Here is a 16,230-nt window from a genome sequence, read left to right on the forward strand (position 1 = left end):
TGAGGGAAACATAATATGACAACCTAAGGCCCGGGCCTTATGCTCAAATCTATGTACCAGTTCCTTAGTTGCTAGTTTATGTGAATACACTAATGAAAACCAGACCGGCAAGCAGCCCAATCTTCAAGTACGGCGTCTCGTTCAAGCATATGGTTATCCATCCCAAGTAGGGGATGTAGCCTCGAACAACCCCAATTATCTCATCCCTATAGACATACCTCCGTTTGCCGGGATAGAGCGCAACATCATCCATCTCATTATTATCTCCCTTGGTTAAGATTAATTGCCTGTAATGCGTAGGGGATTAGCAGTGGGTACTATCTTGGCTGAAGTTGAACGGATATTCCAGGCTCTTCTTACTCAGTCTCTATATTTCCTGGTCTTGGTTCCTTTATGACCTTGATTGCTCTATGAACCATTGGCAACGGCGCGTTATGAAACCAGATGACGGGGATGTCTCCTATCTGTATTTCATTCTTCACGTTGGATATGATGATAATATCACCAAGCCGGCGCCATGGAATCCGACACGACAACATGAATAGGGCAGGGTGAGTTGGTGTAGACTGATAACCCTCTCCATAACATGAAAATCGTACTGCCTACACGCAGGATAGGTAGGAGATGCTGAAGAGGTTTCCTCATGATGATCAGACCAAGTATCATAAGGAATGAGCTTATGACCACCCGGATGAGTACCTGGATGCCACCTTTACATATGAAGGTGGAGGTGTATGTATAAATGCTCAATGCCATATCAGCGTCTACTTTCATCGCCAAGACTGGCCTTTTACAAGTCACGACACTCGAATTGTTTGCTCAACAAGCACGGTAAGACTTCTACGCTTAGGCTTATTCAGTCAGCGTACGTACCTACGTTAGGTACTTACCTACCAATTGGTTGCATTTAAAAGCAAACCATTATACCAAGGATATTAACTCATACAGGCTAATTGAATTATTTTAACGTACCTGTTTATTAGCTTACTGATTAAGTTGTAGCTATAGGAACATTAAATAGAATACAATCAATACCGACGTAGGTACTTTCGTAATTTACTTCTAACGGGCCAACGACTTTCATATTCCCAGCAGTAAGATCCGGGATTCAAACACCAGAGGGTGGAATCAAAGGTGGTACAAGCGTATTGTTAAGGCGCTGATAATTTGGAGTCATAATACACTGATACTGAATGGTGAGATCAAACGCTGATACTGGAGGATATGGTTAACCTGAATCTTGTGGATTGAAGATAGATCATATCGTAAGGCTCCAGGAGATGGTCCCTTTCTTCTCTCGATCCTTTCTCGGATTACGAGTCGGCCCAACGGTAATGATGCGGTGGGCGATACTTAAAAATGCAACTCTATGCAGGCAACATTGTGCAACCCCAGCTCCCTCACGTTGATTCAGGGAATCTCTCCCAAACAAGTTGGGTGTATCTCGCGAAGTCTAAGCGGTTGATTGGCCGAACCATAGGTTACGGATGTATTGGAGTTGTGATTGAGCTATGGCATTTTTGGGATATGCGGCGCGAGGGATTCTGGTAGCCTGCCTTAGGTCTTGTATCTGATGTCATATTCCAGCTGAAACTGTGTCTAGACTCTCTGATTCATCTGGTCTTAGTAGTTGGAACCATTTTTTCTGCCCTATAACATCTAGAGCAAAGAAAACAATACCAAGATCTCCAGCTTATATTTTCATTCGGAGCCTCCCTTGACTACATCTCGGTAATGGAAGTTTGCTGAATACTTTTTGTCTTATATTAATTAGACATTGGCTATGATTGGGGGACGGCCTAGTACCAACCTCTTGTTGGGCGCGGTGCTTTTTACCTGTATTTGCCTCACATATTTGGGTTCCGGGTCCGCACGCAATGAACGGGGCTCGACTCCGAGCCCCCCGAGATGGAGATTATCATCGGCGAGCCAAGGAAAATCGGATGTATTTAATAGAACACTTGGCGTGAGTTCTGTCCCGGCCGATACGGGGGTTATTAGCTGATTAATAATTATACTACCCTGTAGTTCGAGAAGGTCTTCGTCATAGGCCTCCCCGAACGTTCAGATAAGCGAGATGCATTGACACTGATGGCTGCGCTCACGGGGTTCAAGTTGAGTTGGATCGACGGCGTTATCGGCAGTACCATTCCGGACAAGGCTTTGCCGTTTGTAAGCTCGTCGTCTTCGATCGAATCACGCCACAAGGGAACTAACTAACGGAGTTGGCTTCTAGGGATGGGATCGCGAGACGATGCGGGATAGCAACCTAGGTTCCTGGCGCGGCCATGTAAACGCGATGCGACGCATAGTCGAGAACGGAATCTCGTCGGCGTTGATTGTAGAAGATGATATGGACTGGGACGTAAATATTAAATGGCAACTAGCCCGGTTCGCGGCGGCAGCCCGTTCCTTGCAAAACGGATTCCACCGAAACCAGACACTCGAATCGCCGAGCCCATATGGTCAAGACTGGGATATGTTGTGGTTAGGTTCATGTGTAGCAACATTCGATGAAGACCTCCCCGAACACCTTCAGATCCCACTTGAGGAGCGCGACTCCCGCAAGATTTTCATCCACGACGACCCGACGGTACCATCGCCGGGGCACATACTAGGAAATGGCTCCTTTAGTTGGGACGATTATCCTCCGCGCACGCGCATAGTATATGTACCTGGCGATAACGTGTGTAGCTTCGCATACGCGTTGAGCGCGGCCGGAGCGCAAAAGGCGTTGCAGCATATGGGACTTGAAGGACAGCACAAGCCCTTCGATAATCACCTTAGTGATCTTTGCCGGCTGCGCATTAATGGTATGCGGTGTGTGAGCATAGTGCCAAGTCTCTTCGTACATCACCGGCCGAAGGGCAAGATTGGCGGCGACTCGGATATTAATAAAGGCGCCGAGAACGAAGAGGTACGAGAGGTGGGATTTACCGAGAATATAGTATATAGCACACGTTTGAATCTGAAAAATCTGGTTAGAGGTTTGGATCCAGAGAAGCAATGGGTAGATTGATGATCACGACTAATAGGTCTAGGTCTATATGGGCGGTTATTTATCATTGGTGAAGCTCTTTAGAATATGGATACCTAAAATATGAAACTCATTTAAGATAAAACCCATATGAACTATAAAGGATGGATTTATATGCATTTATATTTTAACTAAAAACAATTTTCATCTTTCATTTTTCACTCTGATTCCTCATCAGTTGATGGTGTTCAGGCACAAGGTCTTGGCTGTCAGGTACCAGGTTAGAGGTACCTAAGGTACCTGATGTTAGGGATTATCAACACTATCGATAAGACTCGGGACTAACACTAAGAGAAGAGTTCCACTTTAATACATCCAACAATTGAAGGTCGGAGAAAAAAAAAAAACTCTTGGAGCTTTTCACTTCTCGATCCACATCGGACAGCGCCAGTCACCCTTCACCAAAAAAATCTCGTGCAGATTTCAAACAACTGTAGCCATTATAAACACCTCGCTACAATTTATCGAAAGTACAAGCGACCTCGACTACCTATATTCGAGGGCCGGCCAGACGGGACGAAATAAATAAAGCTGTAAAAAATAATAATAAGGGAAGCGAAAGCACAAAACAAACCGTCAAGATGCATTTGATGTACACCATGGACGAGAGCGGCAAGCGCATCTACACCCTGAAGAAGGTCCTAAACGGCGAGGTCACCAAGTCCGCGCACCCGGCACGATTCTCCCCCGACGACAAGTGGTCGCGCCAGCGCGTCACCCTCAAGAGACGTTTCGGTCTGCTATTGACGCAGCAGAGTAAGTCTTACTTACCTTACCTTCGTCACCCTTTCCCCCAAGGCAGAGGGATAGATGGCTTTATCTACCCCAGTCAAGATACGGTTGAGAGCTGGTCACAAGAAAAATGAATACCATGTACTAACAAATATTTCTTCTGCAGAGAACAAGGTCGCTGAGACCTCGCGGTGAAGCACTGTTCATCATGTTGGGTGAAAAAAAAAGAATTCGAAATCGGCAAACTGATATCTGAAATATTCGATTCGGCTGTTCAAAGGTTGCAAATATAAGTCCTCTATTGGACTGGCGTTCATGGCGTGCGAATCAGGAAGAGAGACATTCGACTTTCGGGATTATGGACTACTTTAGGTACCTACTTATGGCAAGCCATCTGCTCGATACCTTCATTCATATGGGTGGTAAATGCTTTGCAGATTCCATTATACCAAGCGATACTCTCAATACGGAATGTTAGCTTTTTCTGAATGAAAGGGTGTAATCTGAGCTCGGGGACGTAAGGGACACCAGGTTCCATAGTTAAGAAACCTTGTATTCATAACTGCCTTTTTTTTTTTTTTTTTTGGTTCCATGCTGCACTTTTGAAATACGTAGTTCTATATCATGCCATACCATACCATTTAACCCGTTTTAAATACCGAACCCCTGTAACACCTATATATACCTACCTAAGGTATATATATATACCTCTCATGACAATGCTTTCCCATCTATCTCTTCCGGGAATTCACATTCCTCCCGGCGCCAACACGTATCCTGCCGGGTGCTCCCCCGCTCCTGTCTCCCGTCAGGATACCCGGGAGGTAGTCCTCGTCCATGATATCCCTCTGCTTCGTCTTCTTCTGCTCGGTAGACTTCTTCGCGTACTCCTTCTGGTCCTCGGCGAAGATCAGCTCTCTGCCCCAGCCGCCCTTTCCGCCCCCGGGGCCGCGCGCCTTCCCGTTCGCCGACCCGTGCACCGGCTTCGGCACGCTGTACACGTTGCCGCGGTTGTTCCACTGGAAGTTGCGCTTCAGGTGCACCGTGAACTCCCCCGCCGCGTTCGTCGAGCAGCTCACGCGCGTCAGCGTCGGCTGTCCGCACCGCGGGCAGAACTGCTTCTCCATGTGCCGCGAGATCGCGAAGCACCCGTGACACCGCAGCACCCACGTCTTGACGCGCGTGATGCGCGCCAGGCTGGGCGATACCAGGTTCAGGTTCACCCTCAGCGCTACGTTTTGCATGGCGTAATCTGATGTGAGGAGCGCTACTTGCAAGAACTTCTGGATCGGCTGTTCTGGTGCCGAGATCTGGTCTTTGGCTTGGTGTTTCTTGAGGTTTGATGGTGTGATCCAACCTTCTCCATCGTCGTCGTCGTCTTCCTCTTCCTCTACCTTTACCTCTGGCTGTTCAGTAGGGGCTGTTTCGGATATTACGGCTTCATTTGGTATGGTATCGACTGTTGGTAGAGCAGATGGTTCTATGCTGAGAGAACCAAGGGCTTGGGTGACCGTCTCTTGTTGAACGGTCGGCTGCTCGTGTGTTTCGGATTTGGCATCGGTATTCTCGTCCACTTTTGCTTCTTCTAATTGAACTTGGTTTCCTTCGTTGTGATTACCAACATCGTTTTCTTCCTTCTTACTCTCAGCATTCGCGCCATCATTTTGTTCCGTGGCGCTGCCTACTTTCTCTTGCGTAGGCGCCTTTCCATTCAAACCTTTCTGTCCGGGAGTCTTTCTTAGTCGCCAATCGCCGCCGTTCCTTTCACACTCTAACTCGTATGTTAACGCGATCAGGTGCAAATCGGGTCTGCTTAGGACCTCAAGATCGCCAGTTCGTCGCGCGAAGTCGGTAACAAATTTGATGCTTTCAGGACGGGGGCTGCGCAGCTTTATGAAGGGAAGTAAGGTTGTTTCAACGCGCGTCCTTGTCGCGGCATCTCGAATTTCAGAAATCACCGAGGGGAGAGTGTATAACTCGTGAGCTTGAGCTATAAGGGTGCTGACGGGAGGATCGTTCTTAATTAGAGGGCCTGTGTCGAGGACAAGCGAATGAATAGGTTTTGAGGGTGTAGCTTCTGCGTCTTTTGGTGCCGTTGGTGCTGTTGGTATCGTTGGTGTATTTTCGGTATTCACGGCTTCTACCGCTTTTTGAAGTTCTGTTGTTGCCATCTTTTGGGAATATATTTGTAGTGATATAATACCTTTTATCTATCACGAGTTGTATCGCTATCGCGAATTTGAGAGATGGTGGGGTTGCGATTTCGTCTTGTGAAATTGTTGGCAGGCGTTGGTGGTGGGCAGTGTGGGGCTTTGAAAAACTTTAGCGGGGAAAATGGGCAGAATCTTTGATGTCCATTTCCTTCTGAAGTACAAATACATGGGTACCTTAGGTACCTAGGTACCTACTGTAAGGCCATCAAGCGTTCCCATACCATTAGGTTAGGAGGTAGGTAGGTACATGCCTAACGGGATCACATACTAGACGTTTAAATATTTACGCGACTTCGTCTATGTCAGGTAATAGGTAATCTAAATACTCACGTACGCAAGCTTTATTCACGACAGGATGTTTGTTTGACGATTAGTATGTTGGTAGTTCTCCATATGGAGCATCAATATCACACCCATAACAAGAACACAACGAGTTATATGCATTACACACTTTATGCCGTTTAGTAATAACACAAGCTATCAATGTCAATAGGCTGGCTACTTGAGCCACATAAGGTCTTTTCTTATAAGAGAACGGGGATAAATTCAACTTAAAATACTGTCGTGATCACGTACCTCGCTAATGGAGCAGTTTTCAATCATCATTGAAAACCAATCCGCTCTATGAACTTTTATGCTTCAATCGTCGTGTCGTTTTATATCGTAGGCCAATGCGCCTGAATATGAGCATATACATTGCCCGAAGAGCTTTGCGGACCAATGCCCGCAACCTCAACCTTGGACCGAGTCACCTCTTTCGAATATCCCCCCTTGACTTTCTTAAACCGCCAAGGATTGTCAAAGACCAGCTTTGGGAGCTTTAACCCGTAGATGCTGCATAGTTGAACAGCTGACGTCCCGCTTTCGCACATTGCTTCGATGGTTGTATACCATTTAATTAGACACCGAAATGTGTCTTGTAATTCGTAAGCCTGGACCTGGTAGAAATGGGAGCTTCCTCCAAGTTGCAACGGGCATATTCGCCTCGCAACCGTCACTGGAAAATCCAGATTTAAGTAGTGCTTATGAATACGTGCGGTGTTCCAATATTTAAACAAAGGAGCTTGGTTCGAATCGTCTTTAAGTCGTATCTCGTATACGTGATAGCGAACTCTTGGCTATTTGGGGACAAAAAGTCTAGAGCTTAATCGATTTCTCGGAATTTAGCTAACCTGCAATATCGACGATAGTTTCGGAGAGTTGATATCAGGAGTTTGACGGCGATATGATCTCCAGAATAGCCTGCGTCAATAATCTAGGTCTCGCTCCGATCAGCAAATAAGAAGATATCCCGGGAATTAAGAGTTCTACCCTGATCGTAGTATTTGTGAAGTAGGCTTTTTATTCGGAATGGGCTTGGTATCTCCACAGAGTATTGGCATAATGATGCCGAGTTTCTTGGAGAATCTTGTAGTGTTCTCGTATTAGCTCTTTGGCTAATTCAAAGTGGTAGTAGCCATTAAAGTGCCAAGCCAAGTCAGTAAGATTGGTAGCACAGTTACCGTTATCAAATTAGCAGGTATACCAACCTGTTTGAAAAGCTCAAACGGTTGTTTGCGAGTATTCGTTATTGAGCCATTCGCTTGAAAGCCACGATGCCGACTCAAGACCGGTATTTCCGGACGATTCGAGGTTGAACTCGAAACCATCCATCGCACCCTCAAAAGCGTTATTATTGTCTACTCCATCTGGTGGTATCACCGGTGGCAAATTTGACTTCGACATGCTAAAATCCCCGATTGGCGTCTCAGGTAGCAGAGATGTGCGGGTATGCTGCTGTGACGGATGGGGAGTTGAGTGTTGCATTGGGGTCGAAATCGAACTACCTTGCGGCGAGGGCATGTGAGCTGAGGGAGAAATTATAGGAATGCTGGTAAATCCGCTTTCATCCACAACTTGCATTTGTTGAATCGGGGTATGGCGCGGCAAAACGTGTTGTGATATGAGGTTGGGAGCGTTAGTACTTGGGCTCCCTGGTTGATTTGGCACGGCATTCGTAGCAAAGCCGCGAGCAATTAGTTTTTCGAGATCGGCAACCTAAAATTGCATATGTATTGAGTAAAAGGTAGTTATGAGATGTTCTGGATTGTGGTAACTTACAATAGCGGCCCCAGCCGGGACGTGATCCATTGACTTGGCAATCGTTAGGCATCTTGTACCAAGTTCATGCACCTGGTTTGATGTCAAGCCAATTTCCATTTGATTTGTTTGGTGCACAAAGTAGATGATCCGGGCGCATTGATAAGCACAACTGGGTAGATCGAGATCGGTAACCGGCAGACCTCCGTCGAGCGACAAGACTAGTTTGAAAATATCCGCCATAGCCAAAGCGTGCTCATAACATTGACGAACACAATATGACACGAATTGAGGATCTAGTCGATTCAGCCCAGACTGCGGCAATGCTTCTTTTAGTCCTACAAGGAACATTCGGTAGAGATCACAATAGCACTGTCGCCACCAAACGTGTATCATGATATAAACGCATAGTCGTGGGGAATACGCTCGTAATTGGAGGTTGCTTTCAGAGAACTTGAAAGAGGCTGGTAAATGATCGTTGAACCCGGCCAATTCATCTGATAGTACCTTAACCAGTTCTGGTAATTGGGCCAGTTCAGACTCTGGCATGCCTAACACGTTTTTGGTGCAATACAGGACTCTGCTTCTCATCCATAGGAGTCGTACATGCAATGCTAGCGAACCGACGTCATCAGGGAAAGGCCGCGTTGGAACCGGGCGGAGATATTCGGTTACTTGTGGTAAATCAAATTCGAAGTTACGCTCGGTGCAAGGGAGTTGAATGTGCATGGATTCAGACGGCATCAACGTAAAATCCGAACACCCGCCGTTAATACCAGAGTCGATAGTCATAAGCGCCCACATCAACCTTCTTCGTGATTCTCGTGCTAAAAAACATAAATTCGGATTCTCATAATTCAGGCGGAGAGCATAGGCAAAACGAGTAGCCGTGGCAGCCAACATAAAGGCGGTGGTAAATTTCCGCGACATCATGCGGTGTTTCATAACGAGGACAAGTGCCTGTATCTTAATAGTTGAAGGATTTTCGAGATCTTCGAGTACCATTTTCTGGCATTCGTCAATGCATCTAGTCCCATATTCCCGAGTGCCGGGGCCCAGGTCTATCATTAGTGAAGTAATGCCGACTAAAGCAAGAAGCAGCGCCTTATCCATCATGCCAGCATGATATCGTTGCATGAGCGAAGCGCGATGAAGAAACGAAAAAATAGGGACGTGATGAATTTGACGAAAGAAATTACTAAATGTCCGCTGTATGATACCTTCATCCGGAAACACAAACCTAAGTGGACGGTTAGTTTAGCTATACTAAATACGCGCAAGGGAAAGGGGTGAGCTATCGAATGCGTACGGTTCATTGCTGGGTGCTGGGCATGTCGAGACCCCATTCGGTTCGAAACTATTCCTATCGGATCCTTGTGGACCATGATGAGAGCCATGAGTATCTTTACTCGTCATTACTCGCTTCTCAGGTGGTTCGGATGAGACAGACTCAATCTCAGAATCAGTAGCGCCCTGGTGAGATTGCTGGGAGACACCGCTGACGCCTCCAGATCGTTTCGTCGGTTTATAAACGCACTCGATTCCTTGGGCTTGACATCTTGCGCATTTCGGGGTTTCACCACTACATCTAGCTTTCCTGGAATGACAGTTGGCACAAGCTAGTCTAACACGTCTTCGTGGAAGGGTGAAATTTGTCAGACCCTCGGAATCCTGGCTGGGCGAGGCGGCATCTTGAAACGAGCATGTGAACCCCAATCGCTCGCAATTCTGGCAAACATCGCGACGGCCGTCGCAACGAACTTTCCGCACCCTACACGGAATACACGTCTGGCTTGACTTCTTGGGATGTCTGTTCGTAGGGTCGACGGCAGCAACGTCTGCCGCGACCTCAGCTGCTGTATCCGCGGCCACCATCTGCACGCTCATGTCTTCCAGATCCATTCTCCCAGAACCTGAACCAGGACATGAGTGTGGGTGTTGGGTGTAAGCGTGAGCGTGAGTGTTAATAATTCGTAATGAGAATGAAATAGGAATAGCTAGGTAGCTTCTTCGACGGATTTACCTGTTTCAGGGCGCGAAATGGCGGTATTGCGTTATTGCGTTATTACAGATTGTGGATATGTTACACCTATCAGCGTCCCCGGAATATTAGTTGTATTGGCTGTATTGGTGGTCAAAAATTGGAGGGAATTTCACGTTGGGAAATTCGGCTCTGGTTGTAAAGTGTGAAAACAGAGAAAATGGCGGAGACCGGCGAAAGCGGCCTTCTGATTAGCGATTACTCAGTCCCAGTCGTAGTGGGCCGCAACTCAGTGGACTAGTCTAGGTCGTTCCAGCAGACAAGGCCCGCTAGCACTCACTATAAACCTGGCTCCGGCTTTGGCTAGTCTAATGGATATTGGATATACGTCATTAGGTAGAGATAGAGAGGCTCAGCTCAAATCGAATACAAAAACAATTACAAGTATTAACTTTAACTATATTGTCTTTACTGGTTAGGTACCTAAGGTAATTTATATTGTTTCCCAATAGCGAAATGCGTCGTAAGTTGTCAGCATGGGACAATTATTCCGTACAGATAGGTACAGGTAAGTACCTAACCTAAGGTACCTGTCAAGAAATACTTTATAGCCCATAGTACCTGATGGATCATTATAAGTCGGCAATGACAACAGCTTCATCCTGTATGCCTCTTTTTTCTAGAAGGGCACTTCAAATATCTAGACTACCTCTCAGGATATACCCCTTTATAATTACAGGTGAGAGACATTGCAAGAAATCAGGATAGATAATAGATAATACCTAACTTACGATCTCTTCTCTCTTCAGATACTCATACTCTTGGCGTCGTTTTAGCTTCACGAGTATTTTCTGGGGTTTGCATGTGTTAGCCCCGTTCTAATGGAGGGATGACTAAAAATTTACATACGACCGAGGATACAATATTCATCCCTTCATCACTTCACCTTTTCGTAGTTCCGGGGATTATCTCCTAAAAACTTCCTAAGGAGGTATTGGTAGAATTGGATAAAGGGAATTAAAAAGAGCGCCCTCCATCATCCGAAATTATCCAATCATACACAACGACACGCACGTCAAACAGGATCAATAATGTGTCATCTAGATCTAGAAACACCGATAGCCGGTCCGACAACCGGAGGGCTGGCGGAGCCCAAGACTTTCGTGCTTAATCCATTTTATTCCCCTGGGAAGACTAAATACGTTTCTTAATTGTCTCTAGACCCTGATATTTATAAATAAGTTTCCATAAAAGCCTCACGGCAGTACATGGTCGTCCAATTAGAGTCTTATATCTTATAAAACCGTGTATAAGCCTTGCATGACTTCTTGTGTAACATTAGCTTCAGCCAATAGAGAGATAATTTGGTACAAGCCTGTGATGAATTGAAAGCAATCAAAGAAATACTCTAAGTTACTAAATTACCCATAGCCTTAGGTTAGGTACCTAAAATATAAAAACCAAGTAAAAGTCAGTAGAAGTTTTCTCACATAGCTAATCTCATGCAGTATCGTCGGTAAGATCTTAACTTTCCTTGACCTATGAAGTTACGACTACGAACCTAAGGTTACATTGATCGATAAAAGATGTCAACTTATCAAACTGTACCTAAGTCTTACTAAGAGTCTAGGTTAGTTCCAATTTCGGTAACTCAATCTAGCTTTATGCAAGATGTAAGCCAACGTTGTAATATGTGACAGTTGATAAGGAGATTTTGTTACTTTACCTCCCGGACATGAACAGTACCTTAGCCAGTTAATTCGACAATGCAACCTAGCAAATTGAAGCGAAAATTATATTCGTAAAAAATATTAAATTTTCAACCAAGCTACCTACCTACATTACCTAAGGTACATTACTAAACAATTTATTGCCATCGTCCAAAGAGACATAAATGTTGAAGTATCATCCTGCATAACCCATTGTAGCTTCTACCAAGCCAAAGCCTAAACTCATCTTAACCAGAGATGCGATATAAAACCTGTTCGACACTTACTCTTCATGTACCAAATACTAATACTAATAGAAAAATAACCCTTGAACGGCTCAAGCAGGCGTATTTGCAAGGTTTTCCTTAGTACTCAGGTCCTGGGGCAATCCTTTAGCAGCCGCTTCCTTAAGACGTCGCTCCCTCTCGGCTCTCCCTTCACTCGCCGGATCATAATATGCTATATGTCGTCAGCATGATTCAATAAAAAATTATTAGATACATGGTAGGTAGGTGCACAGGATTTAGTAATATTGTACTTACGTTTCTCCCCAAAGACCGTCGTACGAATACCTCTTCGAGGCGCTTCGTAGGAACCGGGTATGACCCGATGAAGGACGCATCTGTTATCCCACATCGCGACACTACCAACTTCCCATTTCCACCGCACAGAATGATCATCTGCCGAATGGAGGTGGTATTGGAAGAAGTCGAGTAGCTTATCGGATTCGTGCTTCTTGAGCTCGGCGAACCCGGTGACGAACCCGGTGTTTACGTTCAGCGCCTTCAATCCGGTAACCGGGTGGGTCCTAACGGCCGGGTGATGCGAGTCGATAGGGGGCCGGTTCGGCCCAACGCCCCATAGGTCCAAGATGGTGTCGTACTGCAGCCTCGAGGTGTGCACCGCATGCAGACCCTCAACAAATCTCTTCATCGCGTCGCTCAGCGTGTCGTAGAGACCGTAACCGGAGACCCAGGCCGTGTCCCCTCCCACCGGTGGATGCTCTTCCATGCGGAGGAGGGAGTAAGAAGGTGGGTTCACCTCGAATGAAGTATCGGCATGCCATTCTCCAGAGGGCCATGGTGTATACTTGAGGATCTCGCGGTGGTCTTCTCGACTACCCCGGATCACGACGTGTTTGACGTCCTTCTGCGCCGGATGTCGATCCAGGGTGCCATAATGCTCAAAGAGTTTAACTTGTCCCTCAGTGGTCAAATCTTGATTGCGGAAGAAAACAACTCCACGCTCATTTACGAGTAATGCAAGCTCGTCCAACTGCTGCGGGGTCAATTGGGAAAGCTGCACGTTCTCTAAGACAGTGCCAATCGACTCCGTCAAGTCAACAGGTTTGGCGACTGAGAAAAGAGCTTTCTTCTCCGGGTCCGCGAATGCAGCGCGGTCCTTATCCGGAAATATTTCCTCCCGGATAGGGTCTGGTGGAACATGGTTTCTAATCTTCTCGGAGAAGTGCGGATGGATCGTGATTGGGAATCCAGAGTCCTTGGATATATGCTTTAAGGCTTCAAGTCCAGCCGACATTTTCCTAAAGTACAGTAAGAATAAATTCAGTATTCTATTGTTAAAGGGCTCTAACGCATATCAGAATAGCATATTCTACCCACTGGTACTTATATATAAAGTACCTCAGTATATATATGCCAGCCGTCTGGGTGGAGTTGGAGACTAATATGGCGTGCGCAGCGCACCCCGCCTATCAAAGTCGAGACTATCAATAAGTCGATAGATAGCTAACCGCGAGGTTGCGTCCATCGATGGCGTTAGGCAGGCCTATGATCACATCAGTCTCCAAGATTCTCCTTGTCCGGTCTACAAACTACCAAGACACCTGATGAAGAGTTAGTTATAGACTGAACATAGACTGCTTGGCAAAACAACCGTCTATCTAAGCTACCTCTAACATACTAATGTTTTTTATATCTGTTATAATAGAAGCATTATCGTAAAGCATGGACGGTTTTACCTGATCGAAGTTCTATTCGCAAATTTCTGCTTCTGTTCCTGATTGGTATCGAGAACCCCGAAGTATTCAAGTACGTATCATCTAAGTACCAGGCATGTAATGCTACCAATGGAGTCAGTTTGAACTTTCATCTTTCCGTAGATCCTTCCCTTGAATTTCAACGCGGCTCTCAAGGTCTGATTTGTCTTCATCCGCACCAAAGTCTTTGATTACCAGCCAAGCCGGTAGTAAGGCAGCGCCCCATAGACCAAAGTTAATATAGGGGCCACCAACGGCTGCAATGATGGGAATTGCATTTAACCCATAACTGACAGCTTGCCAAGCCGATTCTGTTCCGCGGAGTAACGCAGCGAGGCGAATCGTTTCTTGCGGATTGGATGATATCTGACCAATGATGAAGTATGAAAAATTGTAGTTAAGCTGGAAACCAGCGACGAGGAAGACAAAAACACCGAACGCCCTCCCAAACCCAGGATCGGCCCAATCAAAAAGAGGCTGAGTTCGGCGATACTCGGTAACGTTGATAGTAAGCCACAACCACCAAGCACCTTGCAATATCATAATAACGGCAAAGGCACGGCGCGATCTTGTCTTGAGAGAGATCTGGTGCTGGTCTAACCATAGACCAAGGAGATTTCCACATATGACCGCCACGATTCCGGAAAGGAACGAACCAAGAGCTCTTGCGCGCACGCTAAACCACAGGGCGTTATAGGTGAAAAAGACGGCTTCCGAGTAGACACCCTGACCTATCCACAAAACGAGTAACAAAAATTTCTTAGTCAGAAATGTTTTCGTCGTGGCCTTGATTTCTTGCCAAGGATTGTCGTAAATAACAAGCTGGACAGGAGTACCATCCCGTCGCTGGACTTTGGATGGCCGGTTTAGTAGTAGAGCTACCAGCGTCCCGCTTGCCTGAAGAGCAATGAATACGATATATACCGTATAAGTGACTTTTCCGGCTTGGTTACGATCCGCATTGAGCCCAAGGTTTATAGCTCCTCCTAAGATCTGTCCAATTCGAGTCCATGTCAGCCAGTAAGCGACCATTCTCCCTCGATTGCGCTCCTCGGGATAAGCAATCGCTATCGCCGCTTCCGCAGCCCAAAATATTCCAGCTGAGATGCCGCAGAAGGCCGCTCCAACGAGGACAAGCCATTCTACACCATACCGGTTGTTAAGATAGAGTCCTGCACTGTATGGGGCGTAACCAATGGTTCCGACAAAGAGAGCACCGGTGATGCCAATATATTTCACAACACCACTGGTCAACCAACAAGACACAATCATAAGACAGAACGTAAGTGCATTTCCGGTATTGACGAGATAAGGTGATTGGGAACCGCCAGCCCCAAGAGAGTTCATGGCTCCCCATAGTCCTGGTGCAGCAAAACTACAGAGTCCGAGAATTGTCGCATTATAAAATACTGATCGATACCATTTAACTGGACAACATTAGTAAAGAGCTATAGTTATGACGGCTCTGCGACTTACCTTGGACAGGCTTTTGTTCAGTATCCCCAACACTCTCAGGAGCTGTCTCTGTTACACCCGCCATGTTGACCGATATAACAAAATAATCAGATGAGTAAACAATGTAGAGAGTTCTCAACAAGGTGAGGCTTATTGAGAATTTATTGTTCAGACTCTCATACGATATGCTGATCCTGGTCAACTAACACCCTAGATAAGGCTTCATAAAACCCTGACCGAGCAAAATCGCGCCTTACCTTAGGGTGAACGCGTGATGCATGTATGTAGATCCGAAGACGGATAAGATATTATCGGATAGATCGCCAAGTACGGAAACTTATTTGCTCATTCTGATAGTCGTGGAACAGTACGCATGCGCGGACAAGCACGTCATTCAGCCCCTGGAATTGACCATCGACTATATTCTGATATCTATGCATCCTTAACCCTCAAATTTCCGATTTTTGTCAGGGTCTAGTTCTACTCATATTTAGTCTAATGTAGCACCGCATTAGCCACAACTTTCATATGAGACAGCTGCAGTAGGTATCCGAACTGTCACCTCCAGTAGGAGCTTGGTATCCCAAAGATTCAGCAATCCTAGTAGTACACACGTGTAAACTATTGAAACTTTTATTGTATAATGATAAGATAGATCTTACCAGGGTAGTATTTAGCTCAGTGCTACTCATTTTGAATGGTTCGGCGTGCTCGCCGAGGACATGGTGTCCAACGCTACGAAATGCTCGATTAGTAAACAGCAATGGATACAATATGCTACTTTAGCTTTGGCCCCTCATCTCTTCATACCCATTCCTCGTAAGAGGCGTTTATACTGACTTCATCACTTCTGAGTTTCCCAAATACCTTAACAATCAGCTATTCTAGGGTCGTCGGTCGACGATCCTGTATGAAGTATTGACATCGTCTTCAAAAATGATATGACGAAAATTTTTCGGAGCGTCGAGGAGCACCAGAAATCCGAGTTTGGCTACCTACCTATGTACTTGCCCAAAGTCATCACA

The 16,230-nt window shown here is 46.0% G+C and overlaps 7 protein-coding genes across 7 annotated transcripts; 2 read left to right on the forward strand and 5 right to left on the reverse strand.

Annotated features, from left to right (window-relative positions):
• Window positions 1-33: 33 nt before the first annotated feature.
• On the reverse strand, window positions 34-789 carry F4812DRAFT_304712 (uncharacterized protein). The gene is made up of 2 exons (XM_047931260.1): window positions 361-789; window positions 34-287 (listed from the first exon to the last, which is right to left on the reverse strand). The coding sequence occupies exons 1-2, from the start codon at window positions 537-539 to the stop codon at window positions 77-79; spliced, it is 390 nt and encodes a 129-aa protein (XP_047792157.1). The 5' UTR covers window positions 540-789; the 3' UTR covers window positions 34-76.
• An 878-nt stretch (window positions 790-1,667) lies between these two features.
• Window positions 1,668-3,215, forward strand: F4812DRAFT_304726 (glycosyltransferase family 25 protein). Its single transcript, XM_047931261.1, has 3 exons — window positions 1,668-1,966; window positions 2,029-2,172; window positions 2,237-3,215. Exons 1-3 carry the CDS (start codon window positions 1,784-1,786, stop codon window positions 3,017-3,019), a joined length of 1,110 nt encoding a protein of 369 aa, XP_047792158.1. The 5' UTR covers window positions 1,668-1,783; the 3' UTR covers window positions 3,020-3,215.
• A 403-nt stretch (window positions 3,216-3,618) lies between these two features.
• F4812DRAFT_457246 (putative ribosome biogenesis protein nop10) lies at window positions 3,619-3,964 on the forward strand (the record flags this gene model as incomplete). The annotated part of the gene is made up of 2 exons (XM_047937140.1): window positions 3,619-3,793; window positions 3,936-3,964. The coding sequence occupies 2 exons, from the start codon at window positions 3,619-3,621 to the stop codon at window positions 3,962-3,964; spliced, it is 204 nt and encodes a 67-aa protein (XP_047792159.1).
• Window positions 3,965-4,500: 536 nt separating this feature from the next.
• Window positions 4,501-6,585, reverse strand: F4812DRAFT_450262 (D-site 20S pre-rRNA nuclease; the record flags this gene model as incomplete). Its single annotated transcript, XM_047936073.1, has 2 exons — window positions 4,501-5,979; window positions 6,559-6,585. 2 exons carry the CDS (start codon window positions 6,583-6,585, stop codon window positions 4,501-4,503), a joined length of 1,506 nt encoding a protein of 501 aa, XP_047792160.1.
• A 630-nt stretch (window positions 6,586-7,215) lies between these two features.
• Window positions 7,216-10,270, reverse strand: F4812DRAFT_420522 (uncharacterized protein). The gene is made up of 4 exons (XM_047933460.1): window positions 9,371-10,270; window positions 8,083-9,301; window positions 7,294-8,019; window positions 7,216-7,237 (listed from the first exon to the last, which is right to left on the reverse strand). The coding sequence occupies exons 1-3, from the start codon at window positions 9,961-9,963 to the stop codon at window positions 7,525-7,527; spliced, it is 2,307 nt and encodes a 768-aa protein (XP_047792161.1). The 5' UTR covers window positions 9,964-10,270; the 3' UTR covers window positions 7,216-7,237; window positions 7,294-7,524.
• A 1,570-nt stretch (window positions 10,271-11,840) lies between these two features.
• On the reverse strand, window positions 11,841-13,664 carry F4812DRAFT_420523 (alpha-ketoglutarate-dependent sulfonate dioxygenase). Its single transcript, XM_047933461.1, has 2 exons — window positions 12,294-13,664; window positions 11,841-12,210 (listed from the first exon to the last, which is right to left on the reverse strand). Exons 1-2 carry the CDS (start codon window positions 13,288-13,290, stop codon window positions 12,089-12,091), a joined length of 1,119 nt encoding a protein of 372 aa, XP_047792162.1. The 5' UTR covers window positions 13,291-13,664; the 3' UTR covers window positions 11,841-12,088.
• F4812DRAFT_469897 (major facilitator superfamily domain-containing protein) lies at window positions 13,357-15,310 on the reverse strand. Its single transcript, XM_047938920.1, has 2 exons — window positions 15,227-15,310; window positions 13,357-15,177 (listed from the first exon to the last, which is right to left on the reverse strand). The coding sequence occupies exons 1-2, from the start codon at window positions 15,288-15,290 to the stop codon at window positions 13,847-13,849; spliced, it is 1,395 nt and encodes a 464-aa protein (XP_047792163.1). The 5' UTR covers window positions 15,291-15,310; the 3' UTR covers window positions 13,357-13,846.
• Between the last annotated feature and the right edge of the window lie 920 nt (window positions 15,311-16,230).

Source organism: Daldinia caldariorum (genome assembly GCF_022478825.1).
Source record: "Daldinia caldariorum strain CBS 122874 unplaced genomic scaffold F4812scaffold_4, whole genome shotgun sequence".
NCBI lineage: Eukaryota > Fungi > Ascomycota > Sordariomycetes > Xylariales > Hypoxylaceae > Daldinia > Daldinia caldariorum.

What these genes read in the sequence shown, in the direction of transcription:
- F4812DRAFT_304712 (XM_047931260.1), bottom strand. Translation starts at nt 539, where the DNA reads ATGTTGTCGTGTCGGATTCCATGGCGCCGGCTTGGTGATATTATCATC. An exon ending in CCAGGAAATATAGAGACTGA is followed by an intron (nt 288 to 360) that starts GTAAGAAGAGCC and finishes TACGCATTACAG; the next exon opens with GCAATTAATCTTAACCAAGG.
- F4812DRAFT_304726 (XM_047931261.1), top strand. Translation starts at nt 1,784, where the DNA reads ATGATTGGGGGACGGCCTAGTACCAACCTCTTGTTGGGCGCGGTGCTT. An exon ending in TATTTAATAGAACACTTGGC is followed by an intron (nt 1,967 to 2,028) that starts GTGAGTTCTGTC and finishes ACTACCCTGTAG; the next exon opens with TTCGAGAAGGTCTTCGTCAT. An exon ending in CGGACAAGGCTTTGCCGTTT is followed by an intron (nt 2,173 to 2,236) that starts GTAAGCTCGTCG and finishes GTTGGCTTCTAG; the next exon opens with GGATGGGATCGCGAGACGAT.
- F4812DRAFT_420522 (XM_047933460.1), bottom strand. Translation starts at nt 9,963, where the DNA reads ATGGATCTGGAAGACATGAGCGTGCAGATGGTGGCCGCGGATACAGCA. An exon ending in CCAGCACCCAGCAATGAACC is followed by an intron (nt 9,302 to 9,370) that starts GTACGCATTCGA and finishes CCGTCCACTTAG; the next exon opens with GTTTGTGTTTCCGGATGAAG. An exon ending in TCCCGGCTGGGGCCGCTATT is followed by an intron (nt 8,020 to 8,082) that starts GTAAGTTACCAC and finishes ATGCAATTTTAG; the next exon opens with GTTGCCGATCTCGAAAAACT.
- F4812DRAFT_420523 (XM_047933461.1), bottom strand. Translation starts at nt 13,290, where the DNA reads ATGTCGGCTGGACTTGAAGCCTTAAAGCATATATCCAAGGACTCTGGA. An exon ending in GACGGTCTTTGGGGAGAAAC is followed by an intron (nt 12,211 to 12,293) that starts GTAAGTACAATA and finishes GACGACATATAG; the next exon opens with CATATTATGATCCGGCGAGT.
- F4812DRAFT_469897 (XM_047938920.1), bottom strand. Translation starts at nt 15,290, where the DNA reads ATGGCGGGTGTAACAGAGACAGCTCCTGAGAGTGTTGGGGATACTGAA. An exon ending in TGAACAAAAGCCTGTCCAAG is followed by an intron (nt 15,178 to 15,226) that starts GTAAGTCGCAGA and finishes AATGTTGTCCAG; the next exon opens with TTAAATGGTATCGATCAGTA.